At 37.1% G+C, this 16,987-nt stretch overlaps 1 protein-coding gene across 1 annotated transcript in view; it reads left to right on the top strand.

The window, feature by feature from the left end:
- Window positions 1-16,987, top strand: part of FRMPD2 (FERM and PDZ domain containing 2) — a gene marked incomplete at its 3' end in the record, with an annotated part of 56,915 nt that overhangs the window by 37,856 nt on the left and 2,072 nt on the right. The window contains exons 29-38 of the mRNA XM_029085541.1: window positions 749-959; window positions 2,086-2,123; window positions 3,736-3,822; window positions 4,261-4,325; window positions 5,882-6,043; window positions 6,916-7,087; window positions 8,999-9,075; window positions 11,168-11,253; window positions 12,917-13,032; window positions 15,712-15,860. Coding sequence (XP_028941374.1) covers window positions 749-959; window positions 2,086-2,123; window positions 3,736-3,822; window positions 4,261-4,325; window positions 5,882-6,043; window positions 6,916-7,087; window positions 8,999-9,075; window positions 11,168-11,253; window positions 12,917-13,032; window positions 15,712-15,860 — 1,163 coding nt within the window. The remainder of the gene's footprint in view (window positions 1-748; window positions 960-2,085; window positions 2,124-3,735; window positions 3,823-4,260; window positions 4,326-5,881; window positions 6,044-6,915; window positions 7,088-8,998; window positions 9,076-11,167; window positions 11,254-12,916; window positions 13,033-15,711; window positions 15,861-16,987) is intronic.

The following is a 16,987-nucleotide window of genomic DNA, read 5'->3' as shown; positions in this document are numbered from 1 at the left end:
GGGAAAGAAAAGAAAAAAGGAAAGAAAAAAAGGTAAATTTTAGGAAGAATGAGACACTGATTAGGGCAACAGTTTGCTATTCAAAAAACCTCCACTCAAAGGCTTGATTCACAGCAGACACAGAGCTTTATCTGCATTGTGCAACACAGGTGATAAAAGAAATCCCCAGTGAGTATCTTGGTATTTCTGCAGAGTGTGGCGAGTATTGCATACAGATAAACCTGTAGACCCAGGAAAAAGTATAGCCATATTTGCTCAGGTACAGCATCCTGTTTCCAGTTCAGAAACTAGCTTGTTTGGAGATTGCTTGAATATCATTTCACAATTCTGTTTTGCACTGTATAGTTATCTCCTTAGTTGTCATATGCCTCCATTCTTTATGTCACCCTAAAGACTGCAAGGAACTTAAGCACGCTGTTAATGATGGAGTTACTGCTACGCAGCCAAGTGTCTTATTCAAATGACTATTCCATGTCAGGTGAAATAAAGCACTATGGAATAGCTGAAGTGTAGAGATGGACAATACAATTTAAGTTTTTTCCATAGTTTTTTGACATCTAATTGCACTTCACTCTCCCAGTCCAGCTCTTGTACCCTGTCTCACTGGGGCAGGACTTTTGTTTATAAAGTTGGTGATTTGTTCAGCCTGTCTTTCAATGACCCACATCTATTCCATTAGGCTGTAGGTCACTGACAATGAAATTCAAAACATGCTGCCACAAAAGATGCTTTCTCTGCATTACTCTAGGCTTAAAGCTGACAGGAGGAGCTGGAAGCAAGTTACAAGGCATTTATGTGCTAGAGATAGTGCCTGGCTCTCCTGCCAGTGTGGAAGGCAGTTTGCAGCCACAAGATCAGATTGTCTACATCTGTGGACTGTGGACTGAGGGCATTAGCCTGGATGAAGCAGTGAGAGTGTGTGAAGCTGCCACCCAGAGTGTCCAAATCAAAGCGACAAGGTAAATCTGAGCTGACAAGGTAAATCTGAGCATACTCAATCTCAATCCTAATGTTAAAGCAGGTTTCTAAATCTTACAACAACAAGTCAAACAATAAAACCAAGATAAACTACAAGAAAAATGCTTTACCTCAAAGGTCTGAAGGTTGCACCCTGATACATAATATCCATAAGATATCTTAACTCCTAGTTAATTAACTTCTAGTAATTACACCTAACACAGTGAGTACAAGTAGACTCATATAACACAAATGAGAACTCTTCAACCTGCATCATCCAAACACAAATGTGAATCCTTTAACTGTAAGGCTGGCCATCATTTTCAGATACCGTGTTCTCCAGGGAAAATCATATTTAGATTTCCGCCGCTAATGTCAGCCTTCTCCGTACTTTCTCAGATTCACAACTGCAGGCAAAAAACTATCTCTGATAGGAAACTCTGAGTTAATTCCAATGGGCAAATTTTTCAGAAAGGTGTTAAAATGTAGCAAGTTTTTCCCTCATCAGTTCTTTAGATTTATCGTGTTCTACAGTCTGATAGAGCAACAACAGGGGTCCTGGACTTTTACAGCAATAGCTTCCAAGATGTCAGAGGAACAGTAAAATAGTAACCTAAAAGTATGGGACCGACTAAGTTACATAACCAGAGTTAGCAATAGTGTGTCTGTCACAGCTGTCTTAATGTAGTTCAGATTTTTACCAATGTTTTATTAACCTCCCCCGGGCTAGTAGATGAAGAAATTGCAGCCTGATTATACTTCTTGCTGTACAAGCACTTAGTAGGCAACACACCTTGATCATAACAATTTGCAATCTAAGGAGACAAACAGAAATAGGGTAAAGGAAATTCCAAAAGATCATTCCCACAAAGCAGTTCTGTACTGGGACAGATGCTTTATTATGTTCTTTCTTTCCTCAGTCCCTTTAAAGAAAATGTTTCACTGTTGTTAAATACAGTCAAATATTTTATATACTGATATAAATGCTTTTTAGGAAAGCACCATTAACAAAATCATAGAGGTACAACTACAATTTAGACAACTGATTTTCTAAAAATATTTCTCATATGTGCTTTACAAAGCATGCAGCTCTTGATGGCTCACATATTTCAATTTTTCTGCCCCTAGAAATGGCAATCCAGTGGTTCCTATAGAGCAGGAAAATAGTAAGTAAGGCTAATACTTTTACTTTTTAGTTCAAAGCTTGCTTGTGATTTTGGAAATAAGCATACGGTATTGATTCATTGCATTTTAAAAGTTAATTAACAGATTGTAACCTGGCATTCAGTATTTCTGTTACAACCGTTCTAAGGGTCTGAAGAAAATTTGGTAGCTCTTTAGAAACAGAAATAAAATGTCTAGCTCTGTCTAAAAAAAAAAAAAAATGCATTTTGCATAGTCAGTTTCTATTTTTTTGATTTGCTGTTATTAAATGGGAATTTGATGTCATCATATTTCAACATCTCTTTTGATTGAAACTATTTTCTAAAGGGTTTTCCAGCACTTTTTGAGGCACTATTTCATCATGTAGACCAATTTTTTAAACTGTTATCAATAAATCTATAGAAAATCAGAAACAAGCAGCACCAATATCCCTTAGTCAATATAAGAGCATTCCAATCAGGGGATGACATTTAATACAACAACTGACACAAAACTTCAATAATCATCTGCACTACTCTCCTGTAGTACAAAGACTTGACCAGAATTGCTTATATGCCTACTCTCATCTGAATACTGGCATATAGCTACCTGAAGAAATTATTCCAAATCAAGCTAGTTACAGATTTCCTACTCTACAACAACTAGCCATGTGTTTGTTCTTATGAACTGAAGCAGTTTATTTCACTTACTGAAGAAAAACCTTTGAATTTACTACAAGACATATAAAGTTATGTGTACTCTCAGTTACTGTGGTATAACTAAAGTGTGGTAAATGCATATCCTGGTAGGACCTTGCTTACACATCCTTGCTCCATGAGCTTTGCAGATTCCGAGATTTCTTAAGACACCTTCAAAATAGGTTACCATATCTGATCCACCTCTGATACAGATTTATGAACTCTACAATAGTATAGTTACTTGCCTCTCTTATAAAAAATATTCTTTCTGTTTATAAGGCACTTTAAAAAACTATCGTAAATTGGTATCCGGTGTTCTGTTTGTTATCATCTCTGACAGATTTACAGATAAATCTATAAGAATTTGCTATTAAGAAATCAAGCCTTAATTTTATAGACTCTCCTAGTTACAGAAATGCATACTAAAATTGCAAATGCAACAGAGAGCTTTTTTTTTTTTAAACAACAGCACACTAAATTTTCTAGAATCCATACATTAAGAGTACTTTGTGGAAGACAACTTAGATCACCAAGATACAGTAAAGCAAAACCCCAACACTGGGGGTGGCTTGGTAGAGGTGGGAGGGTCAAGAAATGCACATTGTCTTCTTACACATCCATCTCTGCAGACACTGACACACCCTGCTTCTGCCACACGTCTAGAATGACTCAGTCTGATCTCTTATTGTTGTTACAATTTTAAAAATAGCAATGACTGAGATGCAACATCCCTGCAATTCATGACAGAACTATTTATATCACTGTGCAAACTGGCAAGCTTAATCATGCAGTAGCAAGTGTCTCAAACTGCCTCATATAGTATCAGTACTGGATGTTGATGCTTTGTTTAATAACCTAAGCACAGAGTTTACATTCCCTTGAGTATATGAAGGTTAGCAGGAGGCCTGTCAGAACAAGCCTACATGTATGCTTTTAGGGCCACCTGCTGAGACAGAGAAAGCAAATATTTCCTTCTCAAATGGAAACATGAAGTCCCGAGAACAGCATCTGCTGCATCAACATGGTAAGGAACTTTGTATTTTTCAATTCAGGACTGTAAAATTTTGTGCCCTCTCTTGGAAAGAAAATAAGTCTGTAGGTGGTACTGGCAACACCTGGGAAATACTAATTCTTCAGAAACAAAATTGCCTCCCTCAGAGCTTCCAAGAACATTTATATATTGCCTGTTGTCCACCTGGTGTCTCTGAGCCTGTTGCAGCTTTTAAAGTTTATTTTGGAACCTACTCACTGGGAGGTAAAAAGTTTACAGGGATAAGGCACAGAAGGCTCAGTTCACAGCTTAGGAGTGTAAGTCCACATAATTCCACAGGGATTTTTTGTATTTTACATGTCAAATATAAAATTATTTATTATGTCTCTGAATATGATTTTGAGTGTTTTACTATAAAACGTTTTACCAGTGTTTTAGAATTGTGTAAAAACCGTTGCTGTTTTTTCAAAGAGAAACATTTGGAAGGAACAAACTATGGTGCTCAGCAAAATACTCAAGATTCTCCAGAATGTAAGGTAAGTGACAATTTTATCAAGTGTGAAACAGTGAGCGATACTGAGATTTTTTCAATAGTGGTATTTAATGTATTTGCTTCCTCTCCGGTTTCCTGGAAAAAATGTGAATATAATGCATTTGGAGAGTGTTCTGTGAAGTGTTGAATTGCTTCAGTATTCATGGACTAGAATGTGCTGAGCACTTCCTGGGGTCAGACTCTTCTATTGCTGTTTTTCAATGTATAATATCACTAGTTTACCAGTTTGGTAATATAAGCACAACTCATATGATGTAGCCCCTCCATTAGGTCTGCATAGTACTCTTAACAGTTTAAAAAATTAATCCTTAGCTCAGAAAGAAAGTGACACAGGAAAAAGATACAGAATGTCACAGTATGGGATTCTGGGAAAAAATGGTGTAATTGTAATTGTCAAGCATTTTCCACAACAATCTGTGAAACCTGAGATTAATATGTTTCATTCTGAAATTCTCAGATGGGGTATTTGAAAAGAGGGCAAAACTAGTCAAAACCTTTGGAGTATTATGCAACATTGACATAAACCATAACTGTTTGAATTTGGCAAGAGTAATGCCATTTTTGAAATGATGAATTCCTAAAATACACAGGTATGTTCTCTGAAAAAAAAAAAGAAAAAAAAAAAGAAGTAATTTCCATGGTCAACATACAATGTGTCAAAATTCTTACAAGTACAAACATCAATTCTGTTTGTGCAAACATGTGGAAAATAATGTTACTTGGAATTGTAATTACCCACATTGGGACTGATATTTCATGGGAACAGATTTACTAGTTTTCTCTTGTTTGTGGTTTGCAAAAAGGACTGTGTCTTGTTAAAATTAGACCTCCAACCTGGCAGAAAAATTGCAAAAATGTTCTCACTTTTGATTAAGTCATCACCACTATTACTGCTTTTCCCACACCATTTAATCCATGACCGTTTATCCGTTCAACTTGCTAAAATAATTTCTGAGGATGATATTTGCAACATTGGAACTAGTCATGTTGGAAGTCATAAACATTTCTAAGTTGCTGCTATTTCTGACATAATACTTGCCAGAAAAAAATGCAGCTGATTTTAAAACTGAATGAAGTGCTAAAGCCAAACAGATGGGTATGGGTTGCAAGGTTAAGATTTTCATTACAGAACAATAAAAGAATGTAGTGTGTACAGTGTGGAAATAAGAGTGACTTGTTTGTCAGTGAAGGTGATGTATTTGATGTATTGTAAACAGGTTACAAAAGTACATGTTTCCATGCTCGTAAGAGGTTATTTTTCTCCTCCAGCAATTATTTAAAAAGATTATGGAAATAGGTATGTACTATTTTCATTCTGACACATACATGCAGCTGCTATGGTAATCACTGGATTACCATAGGTGTATAGATTACCACTGCTATGGTAATCTATACACCTATTCAAGAGAAGGATATATCCCATAATTACATCAGGCAGTGAGGACTGTGAAGCATAATGGGATTCTTTGGTATCAAAAATGCAAACAAAACACAGTGCTGAATAAATTCCACTTCAGAATGCATCCTTTTCTATTGTAGGACTTTATTATCAAGATTGAGCTGGAAAAAGAAGAAAATGGAAGTTTAGGATTTGCACTCGTAGGTGGAAGAAATGGTGAGGCTATCCTAATAAAAGCCATCAGCCCGGACAGCATTGCAGACGTAGATGGGAGGCTTAAAGTTGGTGACATCCTACTTAAGGTAACACTAGTTCTTCATTATTTGGGCCTACATTTTCTCTAGTTACTCTATAATGAGCATTCTGTTCAGTATGAAGGTTGTTCAGATTGAAAATGTAAGGCTGCTTGGCACAGTAACATGTAGAAGATGGTGTCCCTCAGCTCCTTGGGGTCAGAGGGGTGTTCTGGCCCACCCTTTGCCTAGAGTTCAGCTTCCTGTGGGGCTGGGCCTCTCTACAGCTTGAAGCAGCTGTTGGGTACTCCAGCAAAGAAGCAGACCCAGAAGAGCAGGGAAAGCAGCAAAGTGCAACTACTCCATAGTGTGACTGTGCCCAAAGAGGATTACACATGAGAAAAACAGGGAAACAAGTTAACTGACCAAGCACACATGTAACAGCTAACCATGAGGATACTGGGAGGAACCTATCACCAGTGCCAGTTAGGTATTATCAAGACAAGCAAAAAGCACTGGAATTAGAGCTTTTGAATCTTTATTTAAAGTCTTACTATCTTAACTACCTTTTAATTTAAATAATCTTTTTTCTCTTTTACTCCAAATTATTTTTTCTTCCCCTCTCCAGGAGTTTCAATATTTTTGTTTGCCTTTCTATTTTTCATTTACTTCAATCTCTCCTCCATCTTCCATCTAAAGAGAGGGGAAACAATGTCCTCTTAGTGTCTCAGAAGAGATGCAGACTATACTTTTGTGGTGTACTGCTGGCAATCATGGTATAAAGAAGTGGACAGGAGAGGATTAAACAACTTACTAAAATAGGAGGAGATGACACATGAAGTGCAAAGAAGTTAAATAAAGACTGCTGAGTGTCAGGATACATGATTAAAAAAAGCTTTCTGTTATAAGAATCTGGAAGTACCTATCATTGTATTTTTTAGGTGAATGAGACTTTAGTGTCTGGTCTGCCACGCCAAACAGTTATAGATCTGCTGCGCAAGGCTCGGGGCACTGTTAAACTCACTGTCTGCCGAAGGATGGCTTTGCATTGGGCTTATTCAGGCAATCAGAGCAACAGTATACCTCCCCCTCCAAACACAAAAGAAGAGCCTGGTAAGTAGCCACATCTGCTCAGTAGATAGTAAAAGTGGGATTACATGTTGCCTGAGTTCAGCTTTCTTATTAGCAAAATAATTCAGTATTACTAATTACAGTTACTCCTAATTCACAGCTGTAGATACAAATGTGGTTTTCACCCTAATCTGGAGCTGTAGCTAAGCTACTTAAGACATAGGACCACAGGGAAAGAATATCCAAGTGTGATTTTTAAGTCTAGGAATAGCAGAAGCAAAGCTGCAAGACCCTCAAAGTTGCTTTAACTCAGCTTGTTTTTAAATTAAGAAGGGTCCTAGTGTGTACTAATTTTACCCAGTTTTATACAACTCACTGATAGAATCCAGCCAGTTACTGATCCAGCAGTTAAAATACATTTCCCACAAATTTCACATCTCAGTACTCCTACCTTATCTCTTAGAAGCACTACATCTCCTGCTCTGTCTGGCAGACAGCTCCTCTCCCTTTTGTGCTTGTTCATGTTCAAATCCAGAAGCCTCTGCTCCCAGAATGGCTGCTGTTAATTTGAGAGCACACCCCCCTGCAGAGGGCAGTACTTAGAATGCTGACTAACCCTAATGGAAGAAACTTGTGCTGCAGACTTTGCTGTGCTGGATAGTCAAAATTCAAACACTAATTAAAGCTGGGAGTGGAAGCAAGGGTATACTATTACCAACAGATGATGGGTTTATATTCCTCAACTTGCTATTTCTTTGAACACTGAAATGTTTCCTATAATGTGGAGAAACTTCAATGTGAAGAATACAGAATTCCTCCTTAATATATCTTCTGACATGCTGGTTGCAAATTGGAGGCTTTGTTTCAAATCTTCTCAGGAAAGAAGCCACTCTCATTGCTATTTGCTTGCTCTCCAGCTGACTAGGAAGAGATGAAGAGCTGAAGAGCTGACTGTGCATTTTGGACATATTTTACAGCAAACATTTATGCATCTAGTCCGCTTTACTGATGCAAACTTCCCTACATAGGTATTTTAGGCAATTCTGCTCTTAGGCTGCAGCTGACTCTGGGGTTCAAGGATCTACATTTTTTCAGTATCTATTAGACTGGACTTAGCACTCTTGAACTCCTACCCTGTCTCATAAGCAGTGGACACTCCTCCATTACTGGAAGGTATTCTGTGTGTTTCAAGTGCAAAGCTTTTCCAAAAGGATGAGAAAACAATGCTCAGCACTGGCCTGGAAGGAGGATGTTCATTGCCTCATCTCTATTCTAGTTTAATTTTGGAGGATACAAAAAAAAAAAATGGAAGTTTGGACAGTTATAAAAAGGCTGATTGAAGCTCTTGCCCTATTAAGGGCTGTGTAAATATTCCCATTCAATTCAGTGAGACTAGCCTTTTCTCTAGCTCTCCAAATTCGAGGAACTAGCTGTGGGGACATTTATTTGCATCTCATATTACATTGGTGAATTACACAGTTGCAACAAAGTTTAAACTGTTTTCCTGGACCAGGAAAACCCAATGGTATTACAGAAAAGTGGCATCAAAGTTAATCTATTGTATTTTTCACAAAATTCAATGGTATTATAGAAGCACTGACATCAGAGTTAATCTATGGTATTTGTCCCTCAGCACTGCAAAGGAATTGGCTGGGTTAGGGAGGGCAGATTTAAATTCTTTTTCAGGTTTTTTATAACTACTATTGACACAGAGGTCCACTTCAGTGTGTCTTCTGGCAACCTGAATTGTGTTGGCTTCTTCAGTGGTGATATATGGCATTTGTGCTGTGTTAACCTTCTCAGAGCATCCATGAAAGGGATATTCCATGCCAGTTTCTGTCATTGTATCTCAATGCCTCTTCCAAGATCAAAGTCCTCTGGTGTGGGTGACAGAAAAAAATGATCTATTTTTTCCTGCTTTAAAGATATTTGATTTTGTTTTCTGGTATTCAGACAGTGCTGAGAGAAGCCTGCGAGCTCAGCCTGTTTTCACTTTCAAGGAAGAAGAATCCAACCAGATGTGCACCAAGGTAAAATCTGAATCGGGCTTCTAGAAGTTATCAGTCAATGTACGCAAATGTTTGTTGAGGAAATGGGTTTGCTGCAATGAAGGCAAGAGCCACACCTTCTTAATGAAAAAAGATTATGTGTGCTGCAGTGACTGGAACTGCTAACATTTGAATGAGTCAAGGGATTCAACTGAGGTAAAAGCATATGATTAGTATAATATATATACTACAAGGGTGGGGGGAAGGAAAGTTGCATGTGCAATTCTAGTTCTGGCGCTTTATAATATTGGAACGAATTATTTATTAATTTTATAATTCTTTCATTATTTTAAAACAATATATTTGAAAATATTTCTATTCAACAGTCTTCCATTAATATTCATAACTCCAAAGCACCAAAACTTCTTCAAACATGCTTATGGATTTGAGCCTTATTAAGTCCTACAAGACATTCCACATCAAATTTTACAGCATCTATTATTTCTAAGTTTACAACTGTAAAACCTCTCCTCAGAAAATGTGATAAATATAGGTCTTCTTATCCTCCAGAACAAATAAAAAACACAAACCCTGCCTCAACCAATATAATCAAACTAGAAAAAAAAAAAAAAAAGGAAGAAATCCTTGATGTGGATAAGTTGAGAAGACCTGGAAGAGGAATTTGCTTGAGGAAGTTTTAAGTATGTTGAAATGGGTGTTGGAACTAAACTGTTAGAGATCAGTGAAATGTAATATCAAAACAAGGTCAAGTCCATGATCTGACAAAGAAGTACACCCAGCTATTAATATCAATGAGTAGTAGGAGATAGTACTAAGGTTATAGGTTCCTTATTAGATCCTTGAGTTAGCAAGGCCTTAAGGCACAAATTGAGTTTTAAGCATGTGGTTAAGCCTATCTAGTTCAGCACATCACATGCCTAAATTTAAGGACATGCTAATTTTTTTTCTGAATTGGTTCCACTCTCTCTTCTTCATTATTTACAGCTTGCCTTTAGCTGTCTCCTATGAATACAAACTATTTATGCTTTACTTTATGGAGTACAGCTGCCATCTACTCCAAAGATGTAGACTTCAAAAATGACAAGTGACTAAAAAAACAGATGCAAAAAAGCAGCAGTAAAATACCTTTCCTTGGCTAATAGAAAATAAAAATCCATATAGCATTCTCCAATCAGTGTGGTCAGTAGGTGCAGAAACTAGGTAAATGAATTCATGGTTAAACAGGCAGCCATGAATTCCCCTATTCTAACAGGGATATACAAGCATGAAAGTAAGAAAATGAAGTGGAAGTCGCAGCTACCATTAAGATTCTGTGGGGCATTCAGTAGTTTATGCTGTGTAACAGGCTAGGGTGGTTTCTGAGTGTATCTGGAATATTAAGCAGGGAAAGAAGAAGAAACACCACTCAACTAAAATTTAAATAATTATCTGTCAAGTGTTACAACTGAGAAGGAGCCACTTCTACATACTAACAGCAGATGTCCTGCATCATTATTTAAATGTGTGACCCGGTTACCATTCTCTAGGATGGAAAATCAGCTACCAATACTATTGCTTCTACTGCATATGGAGGGTGAACAAGGGTCTGCCTTCTCTGTTAGTGAGTGCTTCTTCAGTAGAGCAGCTGCACACTAACAGCAGCTGCTTCTAACAGCTGGCATAGTTGTGTCTGAGATTAAAAAAAGGAAATTATTACCAACAATTCCATCTCAGACACTGGTGCCTTCTGCTGCCAAGAGCTGGGAGGTGAAGAGTAGAGTGTGACTCATGATTCCTGTGATTGCATTTTCTTTATGAGATCAGAGAGGATATAACTAACATGAACCTTTTCAAAGTTCAGTCATGCATGCTAAGTTGTAGAGATGTCTGAAGACTGTATTGTTATGAAACTCACAAATACAGCTGATGTGGCTTTTTATTCCTAGTAATGCTGAATCAAAGCTACATGCTTTCTTCTGAATGTGGAAATTATTCTATTCTATTTTCCCTTTCCTTCTTCAGTGAAGGACACATTTTTGTCAGATATAGGAAAGAATGTTGATGAAAGTAACTATATTCTTGATGTTTCTGCTTACTGATTTTGTCATGGCTTTTTCTTATTTTAAACATGCAGGATCCAGAAAGTACACGCAGTTCTCCTCTGGAAGGTCAGCCGGCTGGACAAGCCTATAAGGATATCATCAGTAACATTTCAGACAGGTAAGTCTTTTCAAATGCAGTAAAACTATTGGAATGCAGCTCCACCTGCAGTAAGAGCTGCTAAACAGCTTCCACACAACTACTAAGATGAATGAAATGAAAGCTTCTAGGTGTAACAGCTCATGCAGAAATGCCTAAGATAGCTTTAGCCTTTCTAGCTGAGGAAGAGAGAGAACAGTGGCAGCAGTATTGTGTTGGTGTGGGCAGGGTCCCCATGGGTTGTACTAAGTGTTCCAAACAAGTCTTGCAGCCTGGGCTGGACCCTGTGCTCCTATGGCTGTGAGTGATATGGATGTTGACCTATAGACATCTGGGAATCAAGAGAATTTGAGAATGTTACTCTAAAGAAAGTACATAGTACAAAAGAAGAATTTTACTTTAAACTTTAAATCTACAGTGCAACGGGAAATTGAAGAATGATGGAGTTTGATAAGACATGGGCAGTTTTGTCTCTTACAATGATGCAGAATATATGAAATATGATTATTTTCTCTACCACCTATAACCCGCAGAAATGGAAAAATGGATTAAATATTTACATTTAAAATTAAAAATTTTGTAAGAACAGTACTTAGCCAAACAGTTGGGGATTCTAATCTTCCCTAATTTACCTGCTTGCAGAGATAAAGTTTGAAAGAAACTTTGAGAGCATCTGCAAGTAAGAACATCCTTGTGAACATAGGTTCAGTGCCACTTGTTATTATCTCAATGCTAATATAACATTATCTTGTGATACATCAGGTAATCAAGTGTGAATTAAATTAACTTGCTCTGTGTGCAAGATGCATAAATGCATCTATGGTTAATACCAAGTTATCTTATCATATAGGGATAGCAAGTGTCTTTTCTGGTTGTTTTGCAAAAGGGATAGTTTTCTGGACCCTGTCCTGTAATCTGAATCCTTTTATTACCAGTAACTTTCTGGTATTTCTTTTTTCTACTGGTAAAAGCTTTATATAACTTGAATATGCACAGCCTGCAGTGGTTACTGATATTTGCAAAGCTGCTACTTATTATCTTATTCTCCTTCTTGAGTGTACTTTTTACTATTTCTAACATTATGTGTTATGATCATACATAGGATAGGATAATGTCAGACTGTGATATGCTTAAGCCTGATAATATAGTTAAATGTTAGGTCTGAGGGTATCTGAGTTAGCCAGTAGAGGAATATTTGACCCATTCTGCACACATTACAATTATATTATGGATTGCAGGTGTATCTTCTACCTAAAACATTAAGTGCTCTAAAATGTTCTAAATACTTTAGGAAACAGTAACCAGCAAAACCTCTGTAGCTATGATCTCCTGACAAATGAAAAATGTCATACATGAAAAATTGTCTATAACTGTGACAAACCTTACTTCCAAACATTTTTGGGCAGCTTTCTATATAAAGTATGTTCTTGTCTCTTTGAAAAACTAAAATACCACATACAGATAGTATTTTTCACTAGCTCTATTTGCAAACACTGCACCAGACAAAATGCTACTATTGCTCCTTGAACTGATGTTCTTAAGAGTTCACAAAAATTCTTGAAAATAGTTGCTCAAGGAAGTTAAAAGTTACCAAAAACAGATTAAAAGCAAAACCTTTGTACAGTTCAGATTATCAAAGCTTCTGCTGCTTCCTTAGGATCATTCAACTAATGCTGTTTTACAGGTCACAGAAATATGCAGAATGTGAAGGCTGCAGAAGAGAGAGTCAGCAGTCTGAGTCAGACAGCTGGAACAATGAAGATGATGACATGCCCCACAGGATTTCCATTCTCCCTAGAAGTAACCATGCAAAAACTTCTCTTGTTTCTTTAACATTATAGGCCAACTCCTCCATATATGTACAGTGAGAACAACACTAATTGCTTGCATACAGGCTAAGAAATTGGTCTTTGTGTCTCAAAGATCAGGGCATTCAGCACACAGTTTTTACCATTGATACATATGAAGGCCATCAAACCTTTGCAACATCCACAAGAAGAAGGCCTACATGAGGAGCTCTCCAACTCTTTTAGAGAACTGCTAGAAGGAAGGAACATGAGTCTGAATGCAGTTAACTGAACACAGGGAGGGCAGCTCTGCTGGCCATCACCCACTCACCACTGCTCTGAGCACCTGTACTTTGGAACTTCTGTTTTGAAAGGATGAACATCTTTTTGGTTTTGGGTTTGGTTGGGGGTTTTTTGGTTGTTTTTTTATTTGTTTGTTTGTTTGTTTTGTGGAGTTTTCATGTCTTTTGTTTTGTTTTTTGATTGCAATTATTTTTTGTAACTTTATATATCATGTACTTCACCAAAGGCAAATCTCTGAATACCTTGACTATACTAAAATAGGTATACAAACTGAGAAAATAAGAAGAAAAGAAAGTTGTTGAATTAATTTGAGCAACATCATGACATTTGCTCAAATCAAGCACTATTGGGTAGTGCAAAGAAATGACACATTGGCTCAGTGGCTGAACAAAAAAAAATAACATTGCGATTTGTGTCAGAAACAAATTTGTGGGAGCTTCCCAGTGCATAATTAAAAATCTGAAATTCTTAGTTTGTCCCCACATTAATAAAATAAAAGCAGATCACAGAATCACAGAATGTTAGGGATTGGAAGGGACCTCGAAAGATCATCTAGTCCAATCCCCCTGCCGGAGCAGGAACCTAAATGAAGATGGATTATCTTACAAGATATACAGTAAACAGACTGGATATAGTAGAAGGCCTTTTTCATATATGAAAGGCAATGACAAAGAACACTTTGAGAAATAATGGAACAAATTCCAGGAACATACTACAAAATGTGCTTATCATCACTGGATGCAATAGATTTTTGAAATCATTCTCCTCTTTCCCTTACTGTTCCCATGCAACTTTTCAAAAAAGTAAATGAAATGCTTACACAAAAATGTAGAATGAAGGGTCATCAATTCTATCTCCACAATCACTGAATTTCACATCATATAATTATTTCCCTATAAGTTCCAGAACTGATGTTCTTAAACACATACTGAAGCACTTTCACAGCTCAGATGCTAAAGACCCTTTGGTATCAGAAGACAGTTTACAGAAAGAATCTGCCTAGTTGTCCCTATAAGAAATAAAGCTTCTTCTGCCCCCAAAAAGAATAATTTGTGAAAGGGATCATACTGAGGATGCTGCAGTATCCCATAGATTCTCTGAAATACAGGTCTCTGCCTTCCTCTTCTTGTCTTGTTGAAGCAATGAATTGCTGATGACTTGTATCAGAAGTAAACCACAGTTATCTCCCTCACACTACCAAGATGTGTGGGCTAGCAAACAGAAAATTATAACCAAGCTATCCTCTACTACCTGTTTAAAGGTTGGAGTTTTTATCCCACTTGATCTGGAAGGAAAGAGAAGTGTACGGGAAATAGCACGCTCTGTCTGAGTGGGGTATTTGTCTTCACTGGCACTCTCAACTAGTTAATAGAAACACCCTTGAATATGTGAGAGTTGGAGAACAGAAAGTATCTTAGAAGCTCCAGCAAGGCAGGTGCAAGTTGTAGCCCAGACAAAAACATAGCAAGCACAACAATTTTGTAACAGAGATTAGGTAAGAGTAGCAATGACATCTTACAAGAGGAAAACAGAGCATTACTCCTTGTCTTCAGCCTACAACAAACCTGTGGGACAGATCACCAGTTTTTCTTTGAGACAGTTGGCATGTTATTCTTTGTCAACAGTAGCCTATGACTAAAAGGACAAATTCTGTAATTCCTCTGCCTCAAACCACTATTTTTTACCAAACAAGCTACTGTTTTTACTGTAGATGGTAACAAAAGTTTTTCAATTGCTCCAGTAGAGTAGTGATATTTCTGGAAATATAAATGTTTATCCATGTTCTTAATCTGTTAAGTTTTGGATCAGAACATATACTTCAGGATGAGCTAATTAGTAAAAGTGAATCCTGATTTTGGTGCATCAAAGGTACTTCACAACTTGTTCTTGAAGGGGAGTGTCAGGTAAGATGAAAAGAACAGAAGGTATTTTCTTACTTCAGACAGGAAGAATTTGCAGTGAGTGTTCCTAGCAGTGGGGTGTGGCAATACTAATTTTCAGGAAAGTGTTAGAAACATGAAAATGATTCCCTGTGAAGATGTGGCCAAAGTCTCCTATACCAAAACAAACTAACATTAAAGTCTACAATTCTGCAACAACAGTTTATTTAGAACAGACTGTACATAGAAACTGTATGAGGCAATAAGTTGCAATAGTTGGATCTGCTTCAAAATTACATGAAATGTGGTGCGGGTTGTATCCATGGTGCTGACTTATTCTTCTTTGTGCTGTGAACATAAGTAAGCCAAAAATATTTTTTCACATTTCACTTCCTCAGTACAAGCATAAAAATGTACTTAAGTACTGCAGCCCCTTAGCTTTTAAAGCCAAGACTTTGCACTATGAACAATAATATTAAAAACTTCTTTGTTTTTTTGTTGATATATAGGCAGAACCTTTGCTTCTGGAGATGAACTGACTCAGCTAATTAACTTTAAACCATCACTGACTGGAATAGGTCCAAGGAATGGCATCACAGGTCTTATTCGAAGCCTTCAGTTGCGGATTGAGAATCAAGAGGTGTTAAAGGAGTTTATGGTAAAGTGTGATTCCTTTTTAAGATCTGAGTGTTTAGCAGAGCTAAGAATGTGACTTTTAGCAGCTCTCTGCATACTGTATGGGAGATCAACTTGTATATCTTTATGCCTCCACTTTCTCAGAGAATTATTTCAGCCAGAATGTGGCTTATACTCTGCTGTTTCAGTGATGCTACAGTATTTGAATCTCTTCTCTTTCCACACAGGTCAGGCTTACACTGTTCCCTGTCCAAAGATACTGCCCACATGGAATAAAAAATAAATAATACATGAAAGTAGAGTATGAATCACTTTTTCCCAGACCGACTTCTTCCTATTACCCTCTCAGCTCTGCTGAACATCTGCTTAAGAACTATTCTAGAGGCTGTATTAAAGCAAGAAATCCATGCTGCTAGGGATTCACTAGTGTTGAAACACTTAGTTGATGAAAGGAAAGTTTTTCACACAATGCTCTGGTGATCCATGGAACTCATTGCCATAAGATGCTATTAAGGTCAGGAACTTTGTGAAATTAAAAAGAAAAAGTAACATACCTCCATAGATAATGAAAACACATAATTGCACCTGATGGCATATAAATAATGAAAAAGTGCAAGATTAGAAAAGCATCTAAATTCTTTTCTTTCAGAATATAGAGTATTCAGTTATTAGCAAATTCCCAAAGAACAGATTATTTCATAACTCCTCAACACAGTACTGGAATTTCCTTTAAAGGATTTACTCATCACCAGTGAAACAGATCGCTACCACTTTTCCATAGTAATCACAGTGTTATTAGTTTCTTTCACTTGACTATATATCTCTGACTTTCTGGGTACAAAATCCCACAGGTTCAAATGTAGAGGATTTACTGACTTTCCCTGAAGGCTCAAGGGCATGAATTAATTTCCATTCATTCCATTCCATTACTGATGTAGGCATAGTGTACTATGAGCTGAGTCACATGTCTGCATGGAAAACTTAAGCACTGGTTACCAAAGCCAATGGATATTTTATCTAAGTAAAAGCTGTAGTAACTGATTGAGATGTTAAAGAACCATATACACTGTATACTGGCATAATGGGATGGCTGAGCATTGTGCAATACATACCAAAGAGGGAAAAGAATAAAGAAAAGTAAAGATAACT

This window comes from Antrostomus carolinensis, unplaced genomic scaffold (assembly GCF_000700745.2).
Source record: "Antrostomus carolinensis isolate BGI_N321 unplaced genomic scaffold, ASM70074v2 scaffold17866, whole genome shotgun sequence".
NCBI classification, from domain to species: Eukaryota; Metazoa; Chordata; class Aves; order Caprimulgiformes; family Caprimulgidae; genus Antrostomus; species Antrostomus carolinensis.
Note: the sequence above shows the minus strand (reverse complement) of the source record. Positions and strands in the feature narration are given on the sequence as shown.